General features: G+C 40.3%; 3 protein-coding genes across 3 annotated transcripts; 2 read left to right on the top strand and 1 right to left on the bottom strand.

Annotated features, from left to right (window-relative positions):
• The first annotated feature begins 1,370 nt into the window (after nt 1–1,370).
• LOC127784331 (BTB/POZ domain-containing protein NPY1) lies at nt 1,371–7,130 on the top strand. The gene is made up of 4 exons (XM_052311561.1): nt 1,371–1,879; nt 3,970–4,039; nt 4,854–6,020; nt 6,257–7,130. The coding sequence occupies exons 1-4, from the start codon at nt 1,818–1,820 to the stop codon at nt 6,812–6,814; spliced, it is 1,857 nt and encodes a 618-aa protein (XP_052167521.1). The 5' UTR covers nt 1,371–1,817; the 3' UTR covers nt 6,815–7,130.
• Nucleotides 7,131–7,414: 284 nt separating this feature from the next.
• LOC127784338 (ubiquitin-NEDD8-like protein RUB1) lies at nt 7,415–9,391 on the bottom strand. Its single transcript, XM_052311567.1, has 3 exons — nt 9,135–9,391; nt 7,839–8,098; nt 7,415–7,695 (listed from the first exon to the last, which is right to left on the bottom strand). The coding sequence occupies exons 1-3, from the start codon at nt 9,225–9,227 to the stop codon at nt 7,587–7,589; spliced, it is 462 nt and encodes a 153-aa protein (XP_052167527.1). The 5' UTR covers nt 9,228–9,391; the 3' UTR covers nt 7,415–7,586.
• Nucleotides 9,392–13,251: 3,860 nt separating this feature from the next.
• On the top strand, nt 13,252–16,482 carry LOC127784337 (uncharacterized). The gene is made up of 5 exons (XM_052311566.1): nt 13,252–13,450; nt 13,559–13,619; nt 14,454–14,561; nt 15,252–15,561; nt 16,064–16,482. The coding sequence occupies exons 1-5, from the start codon at nt 13,310–13,312 to the stop codon at nt 16,083–16,085; spliced, it is 642 nt and encodes a 213-aa protein (XP_052167526.1). The 5' UTR covers nt 13,252–13,309; the 3' UTR covers nt 16,086–16,482.
• The last annotated feature ends 5,082 nt before the right edge of the window (nt 16,483–21,564 follow it).

Below are 21,564 nucleotides of genomic sequence, written 5' to 3'. Positions count from 1 at the left end.
ATGTAGCATGACGCTGCGGCCTTACCAACCTCTTTGTCTGCCGTAACTTTCAATCCAAAATGGGATCAATTTGTATAAACCAAGCAAAATTCAGAGAAACATTTGCTCATTTATCTCAAACAAACCGGCTTTTGTGCCGGAAACAATTAACTTACACCTAGCACACATTTTTGAACTTTCAACTCTAACCAATCAGATTTTTACAGAGGAATTCGGCTTTCAATACAAAAGGTTTGAGTTTCCCTTAAGATTTCCAGGACATCACACTTATTTCTAAAGAACTAAGAACCTACTCACTCTGTCCTAAAAAAAAGGCTAACCTTAGAGAGATATGACAAACCTTGGATGGATGTGACCCCTCATAGTATAACGAATTTGGATATCCATAATTATCTTGCCTTTTTTTAAGACGGATGAAATAGGTTACATACCAAGCCAAATGAAGGGTGGGGAGCTAATATTTTTCTAAAGAATTCCATAAGTAAATTGCTAGAAGGTCAATCACTGAACTCTACTACTGTAGTACATAGTAGTTTTTTTTAAAAAAAAACAAGTACATAGGTATTCGAGTTGTATAAACAAATGTCACTATACATGTTGCATGTCAAACTTAGGATAACATATGTACAACAGTACAAGTTCAGAGAAAAGAGGAGACTCTCCATTTTTGTATTGCAAAAACGACGTGGAGGAGCCTTCTAGATGACAAGAGGAGAGAGAGATTAGAGAGAGAGAGTATGGATATTATGTATACGTCATTACGGCTGTGTTCAGATTTAAAATTTAGATACAAACTTTAGTCCTTTTCTATTACATCAACATGTCATATACAGAACTTTTCAGTCACATCATCTCTAATTTCAACCAAAATTTAAACTTTAGATCCAGTATGGATATTGTGTATACGTCATTACGGCTGTGTTTAGATCCAAAATTTAGATCCAAACTTTAGTCCTTTTTTATCACATTAACCTGTCATACATACAGAACTTTTCAGTCACATCATCTTTAATTTCAACCAAAATCTAAATTTTAGATCCAACTAAACACAGCCTACATCGTTAAGTTTGCTCCCCTCAAAATTCTCTCGAGAAAAAGAAAGAATTGTTTGCTTCTCTGAACCGCGCCGCACACCGAAAGCGACCTGTGCAGCTGCGCGCAAAATCACACTACCATCCGTTGTAAAGGCTGGCGCACCCTGAAACACTACTACCAAAGAAAAGCACCCTACTAAACAAGTGATTAGCCCAGCTAATTGCTGGAGTAAGTACGGTATTATATATAACCACAGCGAAAGTAATCATCTCGGAGCATCAGCTAAGAGCATGGTCATGGTGTAAGTACTATTATTAGTGCGTTGAAGTGAAGAAAAGAGGTGCAGAGATCAGAGGAAAGGCAACAAGTCTAGAGAGAGAGAGAGGAGCAGTATATTGACATTGCAATTTGCTAGTGAGAGTCGAAGAGAAGGCGGCTTCGGCAGAGGAGAGAGAAAGAGGAGTGAGAGGAGTTAATAATATCCCATCATTCACACTCCACGGCATCATTGGCAACTCCTCTCTTCCATTCCATTCAACCACATCCGTTTCTTTAATTGCTGCGTTTAATCACTCTCCTCCTCACCAACCGCTTCGTTCTCCGTTGGTGTATAGTTGCCGCAGCAGCAGCAGCACTCGCCACTGTTCTTTCTTTCTCTCTTTCTCCTCCTGCTGCTGCGTTGCTTTCTTCAGGCAGCTAGCTCAGCTGCTTGTGCGTGCATGGGAAGGAGTAGGAGGAGGAGGCTCTGAGAGGGAGGGGGGAGGAGGAAGAAGAAGAAGAAGATGAAGTTCATGAAGCTGGGCTCCAAGCCCGACGCCTTCCAGTCCGACGGCGCCGACGTCAGGTGAGGCGCCGCCTTCGTTTCCTCTCCAATCTTTAGCTTCGGTTTGGGTGAAGAAAAGTGTGATCTTCTCTTGCGTTTCTTTGGGTGTCTGACTCTGATAACGTTGTTAGGATGCAAAGGTGGTAGTCAAAATCTGTTCTTTTTTTTTTCCTTTGCTTGTTTATGGGAGGCGTCGATTACGAACGTGTCTGGTTGCTGTTCATCATGTTGGTTTGCTAATTATTGGATTGGATTCTTTCTTGGGTAGTGGTGTAAAAGAACGATTTTTTTGAAGCTTTTTTGGGGAGATATCTTGCAATAGAAATCGTTCGTTTGATGGCTTCTCTGTGTTTATGAAGTTTTGCGAGAGTGAAGGTGGCAGCTAATAGAATGGGAGTCGTTTGGAAAGTTCTCTTCTTGCATCAGTTTTATAGCTTCTCTTAATTAATAGAATGGGAGTAGCTATGTTTTCTTTTGTCATCTTGTGGCTTGTTCATGGATTTGGACCTCACATTATGCTTGAGTATTGGTTACAAGTCCCCTGTTCGATTGCTAATACCAAATTTGTTCGTACTTTGTACTTTTGTTTTCTTCCCAAAAATGGTCTCCCATTTGAAGTTGCTGGGTGAGTTGACTACTGATTCTTGGGAAGTGCTAAGCTGTTTATCGTTTCTGCTCTTTCTTTTTTTTTTCTTTTTTCTTTTTGCAAACTGTGTCCTTTGTACTAATGTATAGCATGCGTGATTCTCTACAGTTTTGTGAACTGGATCCATCACATACCAAAGTTTTTCCTTCTGATCTTTCGAGCTGGCATTCCTTGTTTCTCTTGGGATTAGTTTTCTTTCGTGTCTATCTCCTTGTCGTGATTCTATATGCTAGCTGTTAAACGTCTTAGTTTACAGTGATGGGCAATCATCTGATTAAATAAATTACTCTCGTTGTGATGCGGTTAATCATTGGGCATAAGCTGAAGCCAAATTGCCTTCCTGGTATCCGTAGCTTGGTAGCAGTTGTTTCTTGGTTGTGTTTGAATTAGATTGCTCAAAGTCATTTGTCGACTAAAAAGAAAGGCTTTGTTTATGCCTGCTATATCTGAGCATGTACTTGTTTCTTTTTCCTCCTCTTTGTGGCTAGGGCGCTAGGTTAGTGCAGAATAGATCTGAGGGTTAGGAGAATTAAGCTTCACTCTGTTACTATTATATGGTAGGCACCACTATGTTTTGTTGTTTTGGGCAACTTGGTAAAGTTAGATGGTTTAATTTATTATTAAGGAAAGAAGAAAACGATGGTCATCTCACCATCTTCCTAATAATTGATAGGAGTTCACTTTCCCTTCAGTTAAAGAATCCACACTGCAAGTTGCTTCGTTACGGCCGGCTTTTGAAACAATCTGGTGTGCAATAACATAGTGATGAGAGGCATAAAGCAGAATGTGATGTTGGGATCTTATGGCAAGATGCTTTCGTAGCAAGCTAACCTGATGAAAACAAGGCAACCTGAGCTTAAGTCATCCTTTTGTACAGATAATCCTCAAAAGAGAGAAAGGGATGGTGCTAATCTTAAGTGAACATGATAGGTTTTTGGACATTAGTGGCTAACAGATGCATGCGTGTCCTGATTACCAACTCTAGTGGCGCCTTTCGCATGCTTTTCTTAGTGAACTGGAATAACCGGAAAGCGAGGTGTGCAAATGTGCAGTCTATTTAACAGCCACCTCATGTTTTCGTCCATTGTCGATAGACAGTGCATGTCTTTGGCAAGACCTTTTATACCTTAGGATAATAGGAATGTGTTTTGTTGTTGTCATTTGTTTGAGAGAGCGACTGTTCATGATTTATGGGCAGCCATATGCTGGTTGGATACGCATTTGATTTCAGAATCTTGATCTGAGACTGCCTTTAGGCTCATATACTAGTTTTTTTTTTTGCACCATTCTATGGTTATCCACCATTGATGTGTGTAATTTGAAAAAAAATAACTCCATAAGAAACGTTAAAACTAGGTAAAAGCTATTATTAGAATTTTTTAGGACTATTATTATATTATCTAGGGAAAATATATGTTTGTTTTTGCAATATTATTTGCTTACAGTTTCTATTTTATGCATGCAGATATGTGATCTCAGACCTCGCAACAGATGTCATTGTGCATGTCAGCGAAGTCAAATTTTACTTACATAAGGTTGGGCTCCTAATATTTCTCCACAACTGCACTGAAGTTAACTCAAAAGTATTATATCTTTTCTTTAGAATAGTGACAAAGGTAGAAACAAGCACTGCTGCTAGACATGTATTACAACTTACATATAGTATATCCTGAGGCTTAGCCGCATAGGTGCTCAAACTTAGGATTTCATTTTCATACTCTCAGTAACAGAGCATATTCACTATTCAGCATTTATGTTTCACATCTGATTGTTGCTGCCCTATCGCTTTCCAATAAGCTGCATACTGTTTCATGTTAAATTTTTCATTGGCAGTATCTCAATAAATGTTTGGTGTGATTAGTATTTATTTGTAAATATTAGAACTATAGTGACCTTGTCATATTTTCGTTTGCATGGAAAGTTTCTAGCTTAAAGAAAGTGATCTATGCTGCATGAAAAGCTGTTGAATCAAGTAAATAATAGGCTGCATGGACCACTTCTGTACTTGATCAGTTGATCTCTGTGCTAGCAACCCTTTTGCAAGTAATTACTGTTGTGTGAGATAGCTATTTAAGTCCTGCTGTGACTATCAGATTGTTTCAACAACAATTATTTGACTGAAAATACTACTTAAAGAAACAGTACCTTGGAATAAGAGGGATACACTGACTAGTGCAATTCTCCACCTTTTAAGAAAAAACAAACTCCGACATTTTGCATTGTACAAACGTTATTTCTTATAAATGTTTATGTTTTCTTGCTGGTGAATGGTGATGATTGGTATTCAGGGAAATGTCTTATTGACAAACATAACTGAAAAAATATTTTTGATTTTGATTGCTTGTGCAGTTTCCCCTTCTGTCCAAGAGCAGCAAGCTTCAGAGGTTAGTTATTAAGGCCACCGAGGAGGGGACTGATGAGGTCCACATAGATGGCTTTCCTGGAGGAGTGACAGCGTTCGAAATATGCGCTAAGTTCTGCTATGGGATGGTTGTTACCCTCAGTCCTCACAATGTTGTTGCAGCAAGATGTGCAGCAGAGTACCTTGAAATGACTGAAGATGTGGACAAGGGAAACTTGATATTCAAAATCGATGTCTTCATAAATTCTAGCATCCTCCGTAGCTGGAAAGACTCTATCATTGTTCTCCAGAGCACAAAAGCACTATTACCTTGGTCCGAAGAGCTGAAGGTCATCGGCAGATGTATAGATGCTATTGCTTCAAAGACATCTGTGGATCCAGCTAATGTAACCTGGTCATACAGTCACAGCAGGAAAGGAATGAGCTGTACTGAAATAGTTGAATCAACAGGAAGAACATCAATAGCTCCTAAAGACTGGTGGGTTGAGGACTTATGCGAGCTCGATGTTGACCTCTACAAGAGAGTGATGGTTGCTGTCAAATCCAAGGGGAGAATGTCACCTGAATTGATAGGGGAAGCCCTTAAAGCATATGCTGTCAGATGGCTGCCAGATTCTTATGATGCTTTGGTCGCGGAGGATTACATGAGAAGGAACCAATGTTTAGTCGAGACTATAATATGGTTATTGCCGTCAGATAAGACATCAGGTTGTTCTTGCAGGTTTCTCTTGAAACTGTTGAAAGTTGCTATATTGGTTGGAGCTGGGCAACATGTGAAGGAAGAACTTATGAGAAGGATTAGTTTCCAGTTGCACAAAGCTTCGGTTAAGGATCTCTTACTACCTGCTGCTTCACCCAGTGATGGCGCACACGATGTTAAGTTAGTCCATAATCTTGTGCAGAGATTTGTTGCAAGAACAGCGATGTCCCACAATGGTGGTTTTGTTGAGAAATCTGATGACAAAATGATTGAGCTTAACTTTGAACAAGAATCCACTTTGGCTTTAGGAGAGCTGGTTGATGGCTATCTATCTGAAGTAGCTTCAGATCCAGACCTTTCATTGTCTACATTTGTTGAACTAGCAACAGCGGTTCCAGAAGCAGCTAGACCTGTTCATGACAGCTTGTACTCAGCTGTTGATGCATATCTCAAGGTATGTTCATAACACTTACAAATATGTGTATAGTACTACCCTGTTTGGGATTGTGACTCATCAATAAGTTACTCGGTGCTGCACTCTTCTAAAACTCAAGATTAATGCATTTTTATTTTTCTTTTGCTCTGGCATAGAAGCAGACTTGATAAATCACTTGTATCCAACTCAACCCCTGTAAATGTTGTATGTTATAACTTATAACGGCATCTGATCATTTGCTTCTTTCTAATCAGGAGCATCCAAACATAAGTAAAGCCGACAAGAAGAAGATCTGCGGTCTGATAGATGTCAAGAAGCTTTCAACAGATGCAAGCATGCACGCCACGCAAAACGACCGCCTACCGCTCCGGTTGGTGGTGCAGGTCCTCTTCTTCCAACAGCTGAGGGCGGGTTCCAGCAATGCGCTTGCTCTAACGGACGGTGGAGGACACACGTGCGCAAAGCCTATTATGAAGGATCAGAGTGACATTTGCGAAAGACGGATACCAAGGCATCCAAACTCGCTGAACAAGCAAGCGACCAGCCTAAGCGCGAGAGAGGTCGAGCACCGGAAGAGCGAGCACAGGGGAGGAGGCAGGAACAGCTTCAAGGACCAGCTTGGCGGCTTCCTTCTGCAGTCAAGGTCCAGGAGGATCTTTGACAAGATATGGAGCAGCAAGGGGCAGGGAGAGAATGGCAAAGGTTCAGAGACGTCAGGTAGCTCACAGAGCCCGCCATTGTCGGCTAAGCCTGCAGATGTGAAGCCCTCTCCCCTCCCACCTCTTAGGAACAGGAGATATTCTGTTTCATAGGGTTCTTGTTTACTTCTTTTAATTTAGCTCTGGGTTAGGTTGTACAGAAAAGATAAGTTGATCAGCTGGCTGCACATCATTTTTGGTTTTATCCTTGCTCAGATCAGTGAAGAGAAAGGTGTGGGGGTAAGGGTGTAAGCACTAAGCACTAAGCACTTGTTCTACCTGCTGCTTTCTGTATGTTTATCAAGTTGTAGCTTACTATAGTGTCATCTTGACTTGAGAGAGATTTGCTAGGGCCTTTTATTGGAAATGTCTATGAACAAGAAGCGAAAAACTAATGAAAAGGGTTCATGAGGTTGGTGTTTAACACTTATCCTGTTGTTTATACCAGAATACTTGAGATTGCAACTTTGCAAGGCATGACATTGAACTTAAGAGTAATGGATTGCATGTTGGCATAAGTGGACTTGATTTTTGCACTGGACTTGTCTGGCTACTGCACTATTTGCCATCACAAAAATCATAACACTACGTGACATCTCCAAATTCAGCTATCACTGAACACTGATTTAGCAAAAGAATTGGCGACCACAGAAGATTCAGAAATATCAACGGAGCTAAAACCACAGCACATCCAACAGTGAAGACTGGTGAATCTGGAATAATATGCCTCAAATCATATAAGATAATAACATGGAAGACAACCTCTCCCACTAGGCAAATGTGCAAAGCTAGCATGTTATTATCCCTTCGCAAGTTCCATGCCAACAAGAGTAACTTTTCTCAGCCATTCGAAGGTATTGAGCTAAGTACTAGCACATTAGCTTTACTAATAACCACCCCTCAGAGCAAGGACAAGATGGAGGACAGAGCCACCTTCGATGTTATAGTCCTTCGCAGTCTTGTCGTCGGCAAGCTGCTTACCAGCATAGATAAGCCTACAAGAAGAAACCAAATACTTTTGTCAGCTCAGATAATACTAGTCCTAGATATATAGTAGCAGACCACCTTTGCACCGATGTGTGAAAAATTTAGAAACTGGTTTGAGCAGAATATGAAATGCAGTTCCAAGAATATACACCTTTGCTGCACGGGAGGAATGCCTTCTTTCTCCTCAACACGCTCCTTGATCCTATCGATCGTGTCGGTGGGCTCAATGTCAATTTCAATCTCTTTTCCAGTGAGGGTCTTAACCTTGATCATAGTGCCACCCCTGAGCCTGAGGACCAAGTGAAGAGTTGACTCCTTCTGAATGTTGTAGTCGGCCAGTGTGCGCCCATCTTCCAGCTGCTTGCCGGCGAATATCAAACGCTGTTGATCTGGAGGGATCCCTTCCTTGTCCTGCGACAGTGAACAAAATAACTTGTTAGCTTAGTTTCCACTGACCGAAGTAGCTGCTACAAACTGTCACTGCACTTGTTTTTTACAATTGTAAGACAGGCATCGACAACGCAGAATTATGGATGATATTCTGATCAAACTGGCAACAAACGATATGATAGGACCAATAGACCAATGATGCGCTTCTAAATCTCATGGAATCGATCAATCATTAGACACAGAGTATGGGGACCTTCACTGAAAGAATGAATTCCATAAAGGCAGTAAGGTTCGCATGTCTAGGAGAAATAAAGGACAACGTCATAAATAATGAGATAAAATATGAGTATGCACATTGGACCACACCATTTGACATATTCTCCACTATCCTAGGCAGCTTTTCAAGATTACCATCTATCTTTATTTCTTGACTATTGACTAATAATCTATATACTAATACAACACACAACTCAAAGCATCTTTAATTCTAGACGACAAGTCAAATTTCATAGCAAGGGACGATGTTATTGATTATTTATTGAATTGTACAGTACTATTCAACCTGACAAACATTGTGCAATCACATGGAAATGGAGCGTTCATTATCAAATTTGCACGAATTCGGCGATCTCAACCTCAAGAGGAGCAACTACTGTATTCATCCTCAATGTTAATTTCTCCCCGAACATATTATCCTACTACCGTATTCATCCTCAATGTTAATTTCTCCCCGAACATATTATCCTTTCGTGCTTGATCTAATTTTAGGCATAGCTCAAAATTAGTGCAACTAATCTACAAACTGTGAATGGACAAAAATATACAGCTTCAGCTTCTCAAAACCACTTCCCCCAATTCGAACCTGAACAAAACCCAACTCTGATGGCACAGCAAATAACTAACTAGGGCAAGAACCATCGCGCGACACGGGCGCGGGCTAGATCGATCGATCGGTCGATCAAGCCCCTCCCCCAAGAGGGAAACACGACCAGCGACAGCGATCCATCCAACGCCGTCGCATCATTCACAGCTATAGCCTAGCTTGGAGGAATCAAACCTGGATTTTGGCCTTGACGTTGTCGATGGTGTCGCTGCTCTCCACCTCGAGGGTGATGGTCTTCCCCGTCAGGGTCTTCACGAAGATCTGCATCTTCTTTTGCTGGGATTCGCCTCCTCCTCCTTCTCCCTCTCCTCTCTAGTGGCGGGCGGCGAGGCGAGGCGAGAGCTGCGTGAGGAAGAAGCGGAGGCGAACAAAAAAAAAAGAAAAAAATTCCTTCCCTTTTTTTTTCACCTCTTGGCTGGATTTTTCGGTGGCTCGGGCCGCGTGGATTTATAGGTAGAACGGACGGTGGTCGGCGAGTCGTCTCGGGAGATCGGACGGTGCGGGTAAACTAGGTTTTCAATTACTTTTCACGTTTTTTGGTGGCTTTGGTTATTGTTCGGATTATATCCCTGTTTTCGGCTCGCTTTCGCTTTAAGATTCACGCCTGGTGATCAGTTTCTGACTCCGATACTCTAAAGCTTTAAGATTCGCGCTCGGTGATCAGTAGATCTTGTTGCTAGGATGATTTGTTTTCAGAGGACGGGGTCCGACAGGGTAATTGGATAAATTGTAGACAGAAAAATTAGTCGTATAAATGGAACAAATATGACAAAGTTAATAAATAGCTTAAAGAATTATTGAAGTAAGGTTTGATTTAGAAAGTTTTAAGAGATTGTAAGCGTGGCATAATAATTCTAACTCCGTTCTAAAATATAATAATCTAGGATACGTCTCATATGGGAAGAGTAATGACAAGTTTAAAGAAATCTTTCTTCATATAACTAAATTCACATCGTGTTACGGAACCTCATATGTATAAATTTCCACAAGGTTAGATTACTGTAGATATTTCCGAGGCTACTATACTACTACCTCCATCCCAATATACCTATCATCCTTCTCCGCTAATACTCTCTATTTAGCAAAAATGACTACTTATTCCGTTTCACATTATAAGACTTTCTAGCATTGCCCATATTCATATATATATATATATATATATATATTAATGAATCTAGACATATATGTGCCTAGATTCATTAACATATATATGAATGCGGGCAATGCTAGAAAGTCTTATAACCTGAAACGGAGGTAGTATAATACTCTCTATTAAATGATACTTCCTCCGTTTCACAATGTAAGTCATTCTAGCATTTTCCACATTCATATTGATGTTAATGAATATAGATAGATATATATGTCTAGATTCAATAACATCAATATGAATGTAGGAAATGCTAGAATGACTTATATTATGAAACGGAGGGAGTATATGGTTGGTAGGCAGAGAGTAGAATGGAGAAAATTTTGATTTGATGTGATTGATATGACAAATATGAACTTTAAAGTGACAAGCTTTTTGGGACAATTTTTGAATCCTAAAGTGATATCTACTTTGGGACGGAGCGAATATTCTTTTATTACCGCTAAATTAACAAGAAGTACATCATTTAATAATCATATTGACTCTATTGGTGCATCCATCGTTCATTTGTGCTTATGCTTATGATTGTAAGCTAAAATTTATTTTTTCAAACTTAATTTTAGAGTTGATTTAGTATTTTTTTTTCACCCTACTTTATTTTACACAATTTATTTTTGAATCCCTAAAGACATGCATATAAAAATTTTATCCATATATTTTATTTTGACTACATAAACAGTATGGATAAAGCTAAATATAAGCGAAACGATGGCAAGATAAGCATAAACGAAACGATGGCGATGCAGTTGGATGATGCATGCATGAGACAGCAGTAAGGAACCTTGAGGCAATCCTCTGCCACAATTTCCACAAAATCATTTGGAATATAAAAAAGGAGGAATAAAAAGCAAAACTGGAGACTACAGAATCGAACCGAAATGCTTAAAAACCACGCGACCCTGATATTGGAAAAGTGAGTTTTTTTTATAAGAAATATATATATTGGAAAAGTGCCAGAATCCACAGCATCCGCACGAAGAGCACAAATGCAACAAGCCCAGCACCACTGCATTGTGTATGGCAGTACGCCAAGCACGCAGTGTGACCAGAAAACTGAAGCAACATGCACCGGTAAAAAGATTTACAGAGAGAGTTTGACAGCATCTTGTACATTCACCACTGGTAATGTGGTGATTCGAAGAGCAATAATCCAAGCATAAAAGTTAAATGAATCTTAAGTCCAGTCAATGGACAAGAAGAAGCATGCTTTCTTTCGTACAGTATCAATTGAGGCAATTGCACATCAATGGTGCTTAGGAAAAAGACATATGCCCTCTTGCAAATTGGCATGTTCAGTGACTTGTCCCCTTTTCCGAAAGTGAAACAGGGGGTTCATCCTAGAGATCTAACAGAATCTTTTATTCATCATGTTGGTTCAGGATCGAAAGCGGATTATGACAAGAGCAAAATATCACTTTGCTATGCCTATGATGGGGGCATGGCATCAGACGTTGAAACCTTCGGCTCTCAGGCATTGCCGATGGGCTTCGATCCACTTCCCGCAGGCGTCCTCACCATGCTGCACGATGCATTCGTCTCTCAACTTCTTGGTGTCTGGGCAAGCACAGCAGATCTTCTTTTTTGGTTTTGTGTCAGCTGGAGGAGCTTGTTCTGTTTTTTCCGTCGAATCTGAAGCTTCAGTCGCCCCAGATGCAGTGTTCCCCATCTCTGAAAACAAAATTGAACAGCATTGGATCAGTTCCAAGAAGAATCAAGAGACTAGCATGATCATCTTGAACAACTGATTTGTGATGACTGATGATTGCTTAGAAGATCGAAACAGTTAGGTGCTATTTGATACTATCACTTTCAGACATTCAGTGCATACAGTATTGTTCCAGTGCAATTTTGTATGATCGCTTCCAATGTATACTGTATTTATTTGAGTAGGTGTATACAGTATTCAGCTAAAAGAATTCATTAGTAACAATGCAACATAGTAAAAGAAGTTTGCATCAACAGAAGCACAGTGATCACCAGAATCGGTCACCGGTGAAAAGGAGAGTGGTAAATTGTAAGCACAGAAAACTACAAATATAAACTTACTGTAACCAATCAAAATTGGCTATGTAACAAAACAGTGTCGTCGATACAATTCAAGAAGTTGATATGATTAAATTAGTGGTGTTATGGTCAGTGGTACTGGAGCTCACAGCACAGGGCAAATGGCAATATACTTTAAAAGTTCTAAACCATTAACAGAAATAAAATTATAATATTTCTGTAATAAGTTCTTACATAAGCTTAGGATAAAATCTCTTCTCTAGTTTCAGAATCCTTCTGTTTCATGATTCGCATAGACAGTTTTTCTTTTCTCCCTTTTTAAAGATGAATGCTATTTTAAGACCCTAAGACTTCTCATGGATAGTCAATGTTAAGAAGTTCAAGCAAGCTTCCAGGCTAGGGCACTAAGCGATTTATAATTGTACTATTGCAAATGTGGCAAAATGCTTATGAATGGCCAAATTCAGCGTGTGCAGTGTGCTTCACATATCTTTACAGAATGCACCACTGAATTGTTTACATGACAATGTTGAGAAATATCACTACTCTTTTCCTCATTCTCTCTACAAGGGCTCGAGAATATCGCTCTGCATAATCCACACACTCTCTAGGTGAGAGGGGACTCACACGGCATGGAAGTTTGATCTCTAGCAACTCAGCTTCTCAAGGGTTCAATCGCAACCGGCACAGTTCAGGTTCGAACTAATCTTACTAGAATCTACAGCCTAAAACAATAGGAAGAACCAAACTCGTAGCGGAATCCTGCAGACGCAATCGACACCATCCTTCCCCACCCAGCAACGTAAAAAATGGGAAAAAAAACCCCCTTCAATTCCTAACAAACAACAACCTCATCATCCATCCCTCATCGCGGAGCTGCAACCAGTGCACGAGGCAGCGAGGGAGAGATCTAGGGCTTACCGGATCTCGCGCTCCTGGAGGAGGGTGCGGAAGAGGAGGCCGAGCCGAGACCGCCGCCGCCGCCGCACGCGAGAGGGTTCCCGAAGAAAGAAGAAGAAAAGGAAGAGACCCCCTGCGCCGTCCGATCCTGACCGTCCGTCCAGGATCTAACGGTCCACGACTGTTTGACCGAACCGCCAGTACAACTCTACAACGAATAATACCGCCTCGCGAATCCGCGTCGCTTCCACGAGAAGCAGCAGCAGCCGAGAGAGAGAGAGAGAGGGAGAGGGAAGCAATGGTGGCGACGAACCTGAAGGCGGAGACGGTGGGGCTGATGGACCGGCGGGCGGCGGTGGAGGCGGAGATGGACGCCATCATCGCCGCCCTCTCCGTGCCCGTCGGGCCGGGGATCACCGGCGGCCTCGTGGACGCGGTGGTGGGTAACCCAGAACCCTAACCTAAACCCTAGCTTTTTTTTTTTTTTGGGGGGGGGGGGGGGGTTGCCTCCGGTTAGCTAATCGATTTTGTTCTGGCTCTGGATTAGGGTTTCCCCAGGTCCGACATCGACATCCCGGCCGTCCTCGCCCAGCGCCGCAAGCTCGCCGGTATGGTTGCCCCCGTTGCTTGTTCTGTTACCGATTACTGTGATCTGTTTGGTACGGGGTTATGCATGAACTCCATTTAAGACCAGCAATGGGGATGCTTGATTATAATGAATTAATGGGTTTCTCTAGCGAAGTTGGGGTGGGTCAGTATTATGTACTATGTGATAAGATCAGTGTGTTGGGGCTGGATAGTGTGGTGCTTAGAATTTGGCTGTTCTAATGAGGTGCGAGGATGGAAATTGTGCAACCCGTATATACATGATGGCTATTGTGTTATGTGACCTTGGTCTGAATGTTTTGAATTTTATAGCTTGAGCATTTCTTTTTGCATTTTCTCATGATTCTTATGCATGTCAATGTGTTCAGGAAACCCTTTTTTTTAATGGATCTCTGTGACTCATTTATGTTTTGCTCTCAAGTATCAGAAAGTCTCTTCATATTTTGGATGGGATTGTGATAAGTTCACCTACTAGGGTGCTACTATCGATATATATATAAAATGTACATGAAACATGGGGGTGAAGGAAAAAGAGGACTAATATGTAGATGAATGGGAAAATAGGCAGTAAATGAAACAAGAGACAGTTACAGTACGTGCCAGTTATAGGAAGTTTCTTAAATGTTTGGGGGAAAATTATATTTCTTGAAGGTTCGAGGGAAACTTATATTACAGAACGTGTGGGTCCAGCGGGGCAATGTTCAGCCTTGGGTAATAGTGGACTACGTTTAGAATTGTGGCTTGGGGCTTTGGGCTGGCATATGATGTATGTATACTAAATGCTCTATACATATCATGCTGTAGTTGGTATTTATATTGTACTATGTTCATTGCAGAATTGCGGAATGATCACAAGGATATTACGAACAAAATTGAGAAGAATCTGGAAGTTTTGCACTCAACAAAATTGTCAAGAAATGAAGCGTCAATCCCTGCAAGTTCTGGTAAGTTTTAATCACCGTCTGTTCATATAAAATTTCTCATCGTAGGAGCTGCAGCCAAAATTTTAGATTTTTTTGCCAACATTTTATCACAAAATTCTATATTGGTCCCATGAAGATAATATGAACAGATGATCCAGAATTCCAGATGTCATAAATACTGTACTTCTGTAACTTTGTAATAGTCAAAGATGTGCCTTGAACTCTTGGAGATCATGAGAATTCAAATCAGCATACTTTCTGTGATCATAGGTTTCTTTCCCATACTTTGATGTGCTATGATTTCTCATACGAATCAATTATTAGTCATCTTCACTATAGCCAACCAATACCTTCAATTTTGCAATTTCTACATGTTCACTAATTCTGCAACATAAAAGTACCCTCAGTGACAAAATGATGGCTTGGCAATTGTATTCTGTTTTCCTTGATGATATAAATATGGAATAACCAACATAAAGTGAGTTATTCTCTTTTTCTTGCCAATCATCTTAAGTATCTTAAAGGCAAGAGTGCAAACCGGTGCATGGAAAGTGGTGCGTTGCACATAGTATATAAAAGCATTGGCTAAGCTTCTGTTAAATGTCTGCTACATAAAATTAAGGTCCTAACCTCACCACCAGAGCATGAGTTAAATCATGATGCAAAGGATATTAGGATTGTTGATCTCTCATCATATTTGATTTCGTGCAGGCACACCTGCTTCATTGCACAGTGGGTTATCTCAAAATGATCCTATGGAAGAAGATGCTGTGACCAGACTTCCTTTTGCCATAATTGATGAACTGACAGATGGTTCTCCTGCTGCTGTGGATGGCTTGCAGCTTTGGGATGAGATAGTAAAGTTTGGAAATGTGGAAGCAGGTGATAGATTGCAAGAAAGGCTTGTCTCTGAAGCTCTTTCCAATGAGGATTGTCAAGTATCTCTAGTCATCATTCGTCAGGGATCATCAATGAACTTAACTGTTACACCAAGAAAGTGGCACGGAAGAGGACTTTTGGGGTATGCACCTTTGCATCGATTGTTATGCTTGCGTTTGCTAGCAAACAGTCATAGTTTGACCTTACTTTTCCAAGAACAGTGTGAATATTTTGGTTGCTTCTATTTGGATGTTTCAGAAATAAAGCCAAAAACTGCCAATCATGTTTAGCTTTAGTTGTCCATTTACACACACTGAAAACGCACCAGCTTACAATTTTCTTTTCACACTTTTTTTTTGCGTAAGCATTTGTGGTATTCTGTGGGCCTTTTTCTCTTTGCGTCTCATTCTAGTGTGTTCGCCAGTAGGTATGCCACCTGTTGAACTTATCAGTACTTCAGTAGTAGGACTGCCTCTTTCTTATGTTTGCTGTTTATTAGTTTATCTTACCAATACCTCGGCACAGGGAATCGAGCATATTATCTCTAGCTGGCAATTTTTATTATGTGCTAGTTAATAAGCTACCTAATTCTTCCTTGTTTGCTGCTGATTTATTAACTTCAAGTTGGTTTCTTATACTTGTAGATGCCATTTCCGAATCTTATGAACAACGGGCCATGGTCCCACATCTATGAAAGAACGAGATGGTTTCGTTTTTGTGCTTGCAGACAGAGCTCTTGCAGAATCAGCGATAACATTCAACATCTAAGACAATCTGATTAACCTATGAAAGGATTAAATGCTTTCATGTTTGTACTTGTGCAGACAGCCCTTGCAGCACCGAGAGCAATCTGATTAACTGAATGCGTGTCCAAACCTTTTAGCATCCCCTTATTACATGTACATTGGAAGCAAACCTGGCTGCCTTTGTCTGGAGTTTTTTTTAGGTGCATTGTTCTCATGCATATTGGTCCTATGAAATGATGTCTTATGCACAATCTTTTTGAAAAAGCGATGTAAATCTGAGTCTGTTGGCACTAACCAGTAACCACTCCTTGACTGAATTGGCTTCGGCTTGTCGATCACTTTTACTAATAATACTGTAGTAGACGTGAAGTCAAAATGAGATAGGAGGAGAGCTGCAGCCATCGTATGGACATCGTACAATTATGGAAAGGCTCTCTATCTGGTCTTCGTCTTACAAATTTCAGAATGCTTAAGAGGAGCAAGAACATGTCGGTACCTTCCTATTTATGCACGCATAGATTATGAAGTGAGAACGCATCAGCTTCCAGAATTGCCAGGCCCCTCGGCATTACAATATTCAGGAGCAATAACCTAAGCTGCTGCTGTTGGGTTAGCGAGTCAAGATTAGACACTTGTATTCAACAACCGCCTGCCTGAAAAGCTCAAATTGCACAAGAAAAATTGCCCCCTCTTGTACGGCCATCTGCCATACCGATAAGTTATGAAATCGTGTTTAGACTTCTCTTTTTTAAAAACAGCCTTCCCGGCGTTAATTAAGCCGGCATCATCCGACCTGCGAACTAACTGATGGGAAGAGTTAGCCTACTTGATTCTGCTTTAATAACCCTCTGGTAAACATACTTAGTTGCTCCAATTAATATGCAAGATACGATTAAATATAACCAGACAGCTATTAACTGGACATACCCTCGCTAAAACAAGCTCAAAACAAAGTACGGCAAATTTTCAATATAGTGTTTGTTCTTCCAATAATGAGTGCGCTTCTTTCTTTTTTTTAAAAAAAGATCAACGCTATATATGCTCTCGATAATAAAAAAAATTCCAATCAAAATTCTACGTCAAGTCCCTTGATGTCTTGCTAACACATCTCATTGTATAACGGATGTGTCAATCATAACTATAAAATTAAAGGTATATACCATGGTTCCTTGTTTAATTTGATATGCTCTTTCGCCCATTAACATATCTGGGTTTGACAAGTATTACATTGGATAAAGATAACATAAACTCATGCATTTGGGTGTATTTTAGTCCAAAGAGACAGAAAGAAATGGCCCCATTGTCCCCACGCAAGAGGTACGTAACAACCTCTGCTTATGATTACAGGTATGACCAGCAGCCAAGATATATTCTGTGATACAAAGTGTTAAGACTAATTACTTTTTTTAGTACAACTCCATATGTATGGACGCTTTTATCGTGTAAAGCATGGATCTAATTAATATTCAAGCAGTAGAGCACCAAACCCACATCACACAAAATGGGGCTTGCGATCAACACGGATCAGAGAGAATAACAATTAACCCGAGTCTCTTTTGATGTTAAAACCTGTTAGCTGTTTAGGTCACGACATTTGGCATAAACAAGCAACTGAGATTAAAATATCAGTTATCAAGCAAAAAAAAAAATGTTGCAAGTCGTTTTGTGAATAGGTTCCTATATATGATCGATCCCTGACCTGTATTTAGTAGGATCACTCCTCAAAGGTGTGCTAATAAGACCGACAAATTTTTCATATACATGACCACAAGAGTTCTCGCATGACGAGACCATTCAAACTTCTCTCTCATGGAGTGACTGATCTTGGAAATTGGAAGCATGCACCATGCAGCAATGACCATATTGGAGTCTTCAGACCATGATACATTCACGAGTCCAGTTCGGTATAGCTAAAATTGAATTATGGATTATCATGTGGATTATTCATACCATGTTTTCAAAAATACAATACCTCCAATAGTAGCCTATATAGTTCTAAAAAGATAACATATATTACTTTTCTAAGCTATTTTAAATTATATTATATAATATATTTAACTAAACCCGGTAAACAGATCATCCATCATCTATCATTTACAATTTTATCTGTTTTAAACTGGCCCTGAGCTTATGTTATGAATGGAGTACTCAGCTGGTAAGGTTATTTCTTCCAGTGACAGGTGAGTGCTCCATGCATAATATAAGTCTTAAGGTTATTTCTTCTAGTGATTCGATTTAGATCGAAAAAATCGTACAGATTTTATGAAACCATGTGTTATGGCTCGAATCCATAGTCAATCATATTTTCAATGACATATCTTAAGAGTTTACATATTGACGGCAAATTGTGCCAACACGCGAATATCACCCCATGTGTTTCTTTAGCGAGGCTAGCTTGCTAGTAGTTTGTACGACACTAATTGTAGCACGTCCACTAGGACGAGGCTCCATTAAGGTATCCTTTAATAAAGATCGTAGAGATAATAGATGACGAGCAATAGAGATTTGGAAAGATCTATCGTCTCTACGATCTTAATTAAAGGATACCTTAAACGGAGAACATGCTCATGTTGACATTACAGATCTTTCCAATGTGAGTATTCAACCTTCCCAATATTCCGAGCAAGAGCAAAACATTCTCCACTACCTCCATTCAATCAATTATGCACGTCCCTTTAGACTTAAAGATGCATTAGAACTTGGGCATTTGGCAAACATCAGCCTCTAAATAATGGAATATGTAAAGAGTCAAATTGACTCCGAATTTATCGGTGAAACCATTCAAACACCACAGTAACTTAGAGCATCATCAAGAAATTACATATAATCTTCCTCAAAAATTTGTTTTTGAATTTCCTAAACTGAAAATAGGTACAAAAAAACTGATATATGCAAGATAAACCCTAAATTTTATCCCCAAAATTAAAAATGGGCCCTTATGTTAAACTAACTAGATGATACCCCGCGTTGCTGCGGAATATTTGTATTAAAATAAAATTTAAAAATTCAAGTACACTTTGCATGATAAAAAAAATAGTAAGAAAAGAAGGGAAACAGACGCAACAGAGACTGCAGTCTAAAATTCTGGATGATACTGTAGCAACTTTTGCAAGGAATATAATAATAGCAATGCTTCACTTTCAGTACATTGAGAGTTTCAGATCTCATATAAAACACCACCATAGTGCTTGACAGAAAATAGGATCATATTTAAGCACGATGAACAAAATAGGATAAGGTTAATGGCAAAGAGCAAGCTTATTACCTGTTGCAGAGGCAAGAGTTGAATGGTTTTTAATGTTTTTTTTTTCTCAAATACTGTAGCTTGCTATTCCGAAACTCAGTTTATTATTGATCAAAAGCTAACTTCCAAATCTATGGGGCAAGGAGAAGAACAATACTGAAAATACTTGACACAGTCCTTATCTTTCATGTGTTTTATTGATGGAAGTTTGGAGATTACTATCATATCTAAAAATAAACAGGAGTCACCTAAAATACAAAGATTCCGGACTAACGTTATGCAAATTGAGTGGCTGACCTGATGTTACCTCCCATATGAGGAAATGGGATTCATGAATAGTTGATTAATTATGCCCTTTCTCAACACATGAGGAAGATAAACATGATAGATGAATCAATAGAAGCTTGAGGTCATAAACAACAACTTATTGAAGTTAATTTAAGAATTTTGAGATCATACTATTATATTACTTAAATTGTAAACTCAGGTCAGGATGTCAGGTAAATATTTGGTAAATAAAATAAAAGGAGACAGGGCCCATACAAACTGTTGCTGCTACTTGCATCATTGATGGTTGTAGAAAAAATTGCCAGAGCCTGAAGAATCACACAAAAAGAACTCTGAATGAGAGCACTGTGTTGCATATATGATAAAAAAAATCTCCATCTAGGTCATTGCTTCACTGAATCATACAGTTGCCTGTGTATTCTCATTGATTCACTAAATGTTGCTTAGTGATAAGAATTATTTGTAGTCATTTAGTGCATATACTGTTGTACAGGGAAAATAGAAAGGGACTGATTTGGGATACTGAATTCGGTTGAAAATTGATATATAATTGAATCGAAGAAATTAGTGTGACTACTCAATTAGCATCAATCAAGATGTATTATAAAAAGATTTATAGCTGAATGGGGAAAGAACCTACACTGAAACATCTGAGATCAGCAAGCAGTGGAAGTGGAACAACCCCTTTGTTGGCCGAGCAGATCAATCCAGGGATCTGTGTATGGAGGAGAAGCTTCTTGCTGGCCGAGCAGATCCATCCAGGGACGTTCTTGTATGGAGGAGAAGCAGCACCTGCTTGTTGGCCGAGAAGATCGATCCAGCTGCTGTGTATATCATCATACATAAATAAGATGGGAAAGAAAGGCTGGAGTAATGCAAGCGACCGTTTGAAAACATGAAGAATTGAAGATGAATAGACGAGACTAATTTCTTCGGGCAGTTTAATTCAGTTTCTTGCTCTGTGCGCCAACTGACGCTTCCGTTTCTTCATGCACACGCGGACACACCTAGGAGGCGAAGAGGTTGGGAGGCGGGTGATGGGGGCACGGGAAGGCAGCTGTGGCACAGGGGTGCGACATCGCGGGGAGAAGGGGAAGTGGCAACTACAGCGCCGGGGCCACGGGAGGCGATGCGGCCGTGAGGCAGGATCCACCTGTGGCATTGGTCGCTCCGAGGGCGCTACGGAGACGCAATGAGGATCCTCGAGATGTAATCGAACGGCTGAGAACTAAATAATGATGTGGCTGTACCACAGCTCAGAAAATCGTACTTAGTGGGAATGACTTGTATAGATATATAGGATACCAGATTTCCCCGTTTTCCTCCCTCGCGCGCTGCTAGCGCTCCCGCTGAGAAAAATCCCACGCGAATGAGAGATTGGGGGCAGCAGACGCATCGTCGCTATTCCTCAAATGAAGAAAATGAAGGATACAGGGGGAGGGATTTCCAAAAAAAATTAGGATCTAGATAAATGATCTGTTGGAGGCAATTTTTTTTTACTAAAATCTAAAAAAAATCAAGATGGGATGGAATAAGGGTCAGACCACCCAAACCCGCAGTTAAATGCTCTAGTCCGACCTCTCTGATACCGGCGGTTAAGACTGGTCTTTGTGTGAGGACAGGGCAGTGTGAAATTTAGTTGCTAAATTTGGCTGTCAAAGCCTTCAGCACCTCGTACGTGACACCGTACGTGCACCTCTTTCGGTCTCGCTCGCCTTCCTTCTTCCGACTCCATTAGCACCGCGTGACGCCGTGCCGCGGACGATCAAGATCGACACGACCAACGTGGCATGTTGCGTACGTGTGTGTGTACTCACCCACACCTTACCCCGCGCGCTCTCGCCAGTAGTAGTCCACCTCTTGCATG

Source organism: Oryza glaberrima, chromosome 9 (assembly GCF_000147395.1).
Source record: "Oryza glaberrima chromosome 9, OglaRS2, whole genome shotgun sequence".
In the NCBI taxonomy this organism is placed as follows: Eukaryota; Viridiplantae; Streptophyta; class Magnoliopsida; order Poales; family Poaceae; genus Oryza; species Oryza glaberrima.
This window is presented reverse-complemented; position numbering and strand designations above follow the sequence as displayed.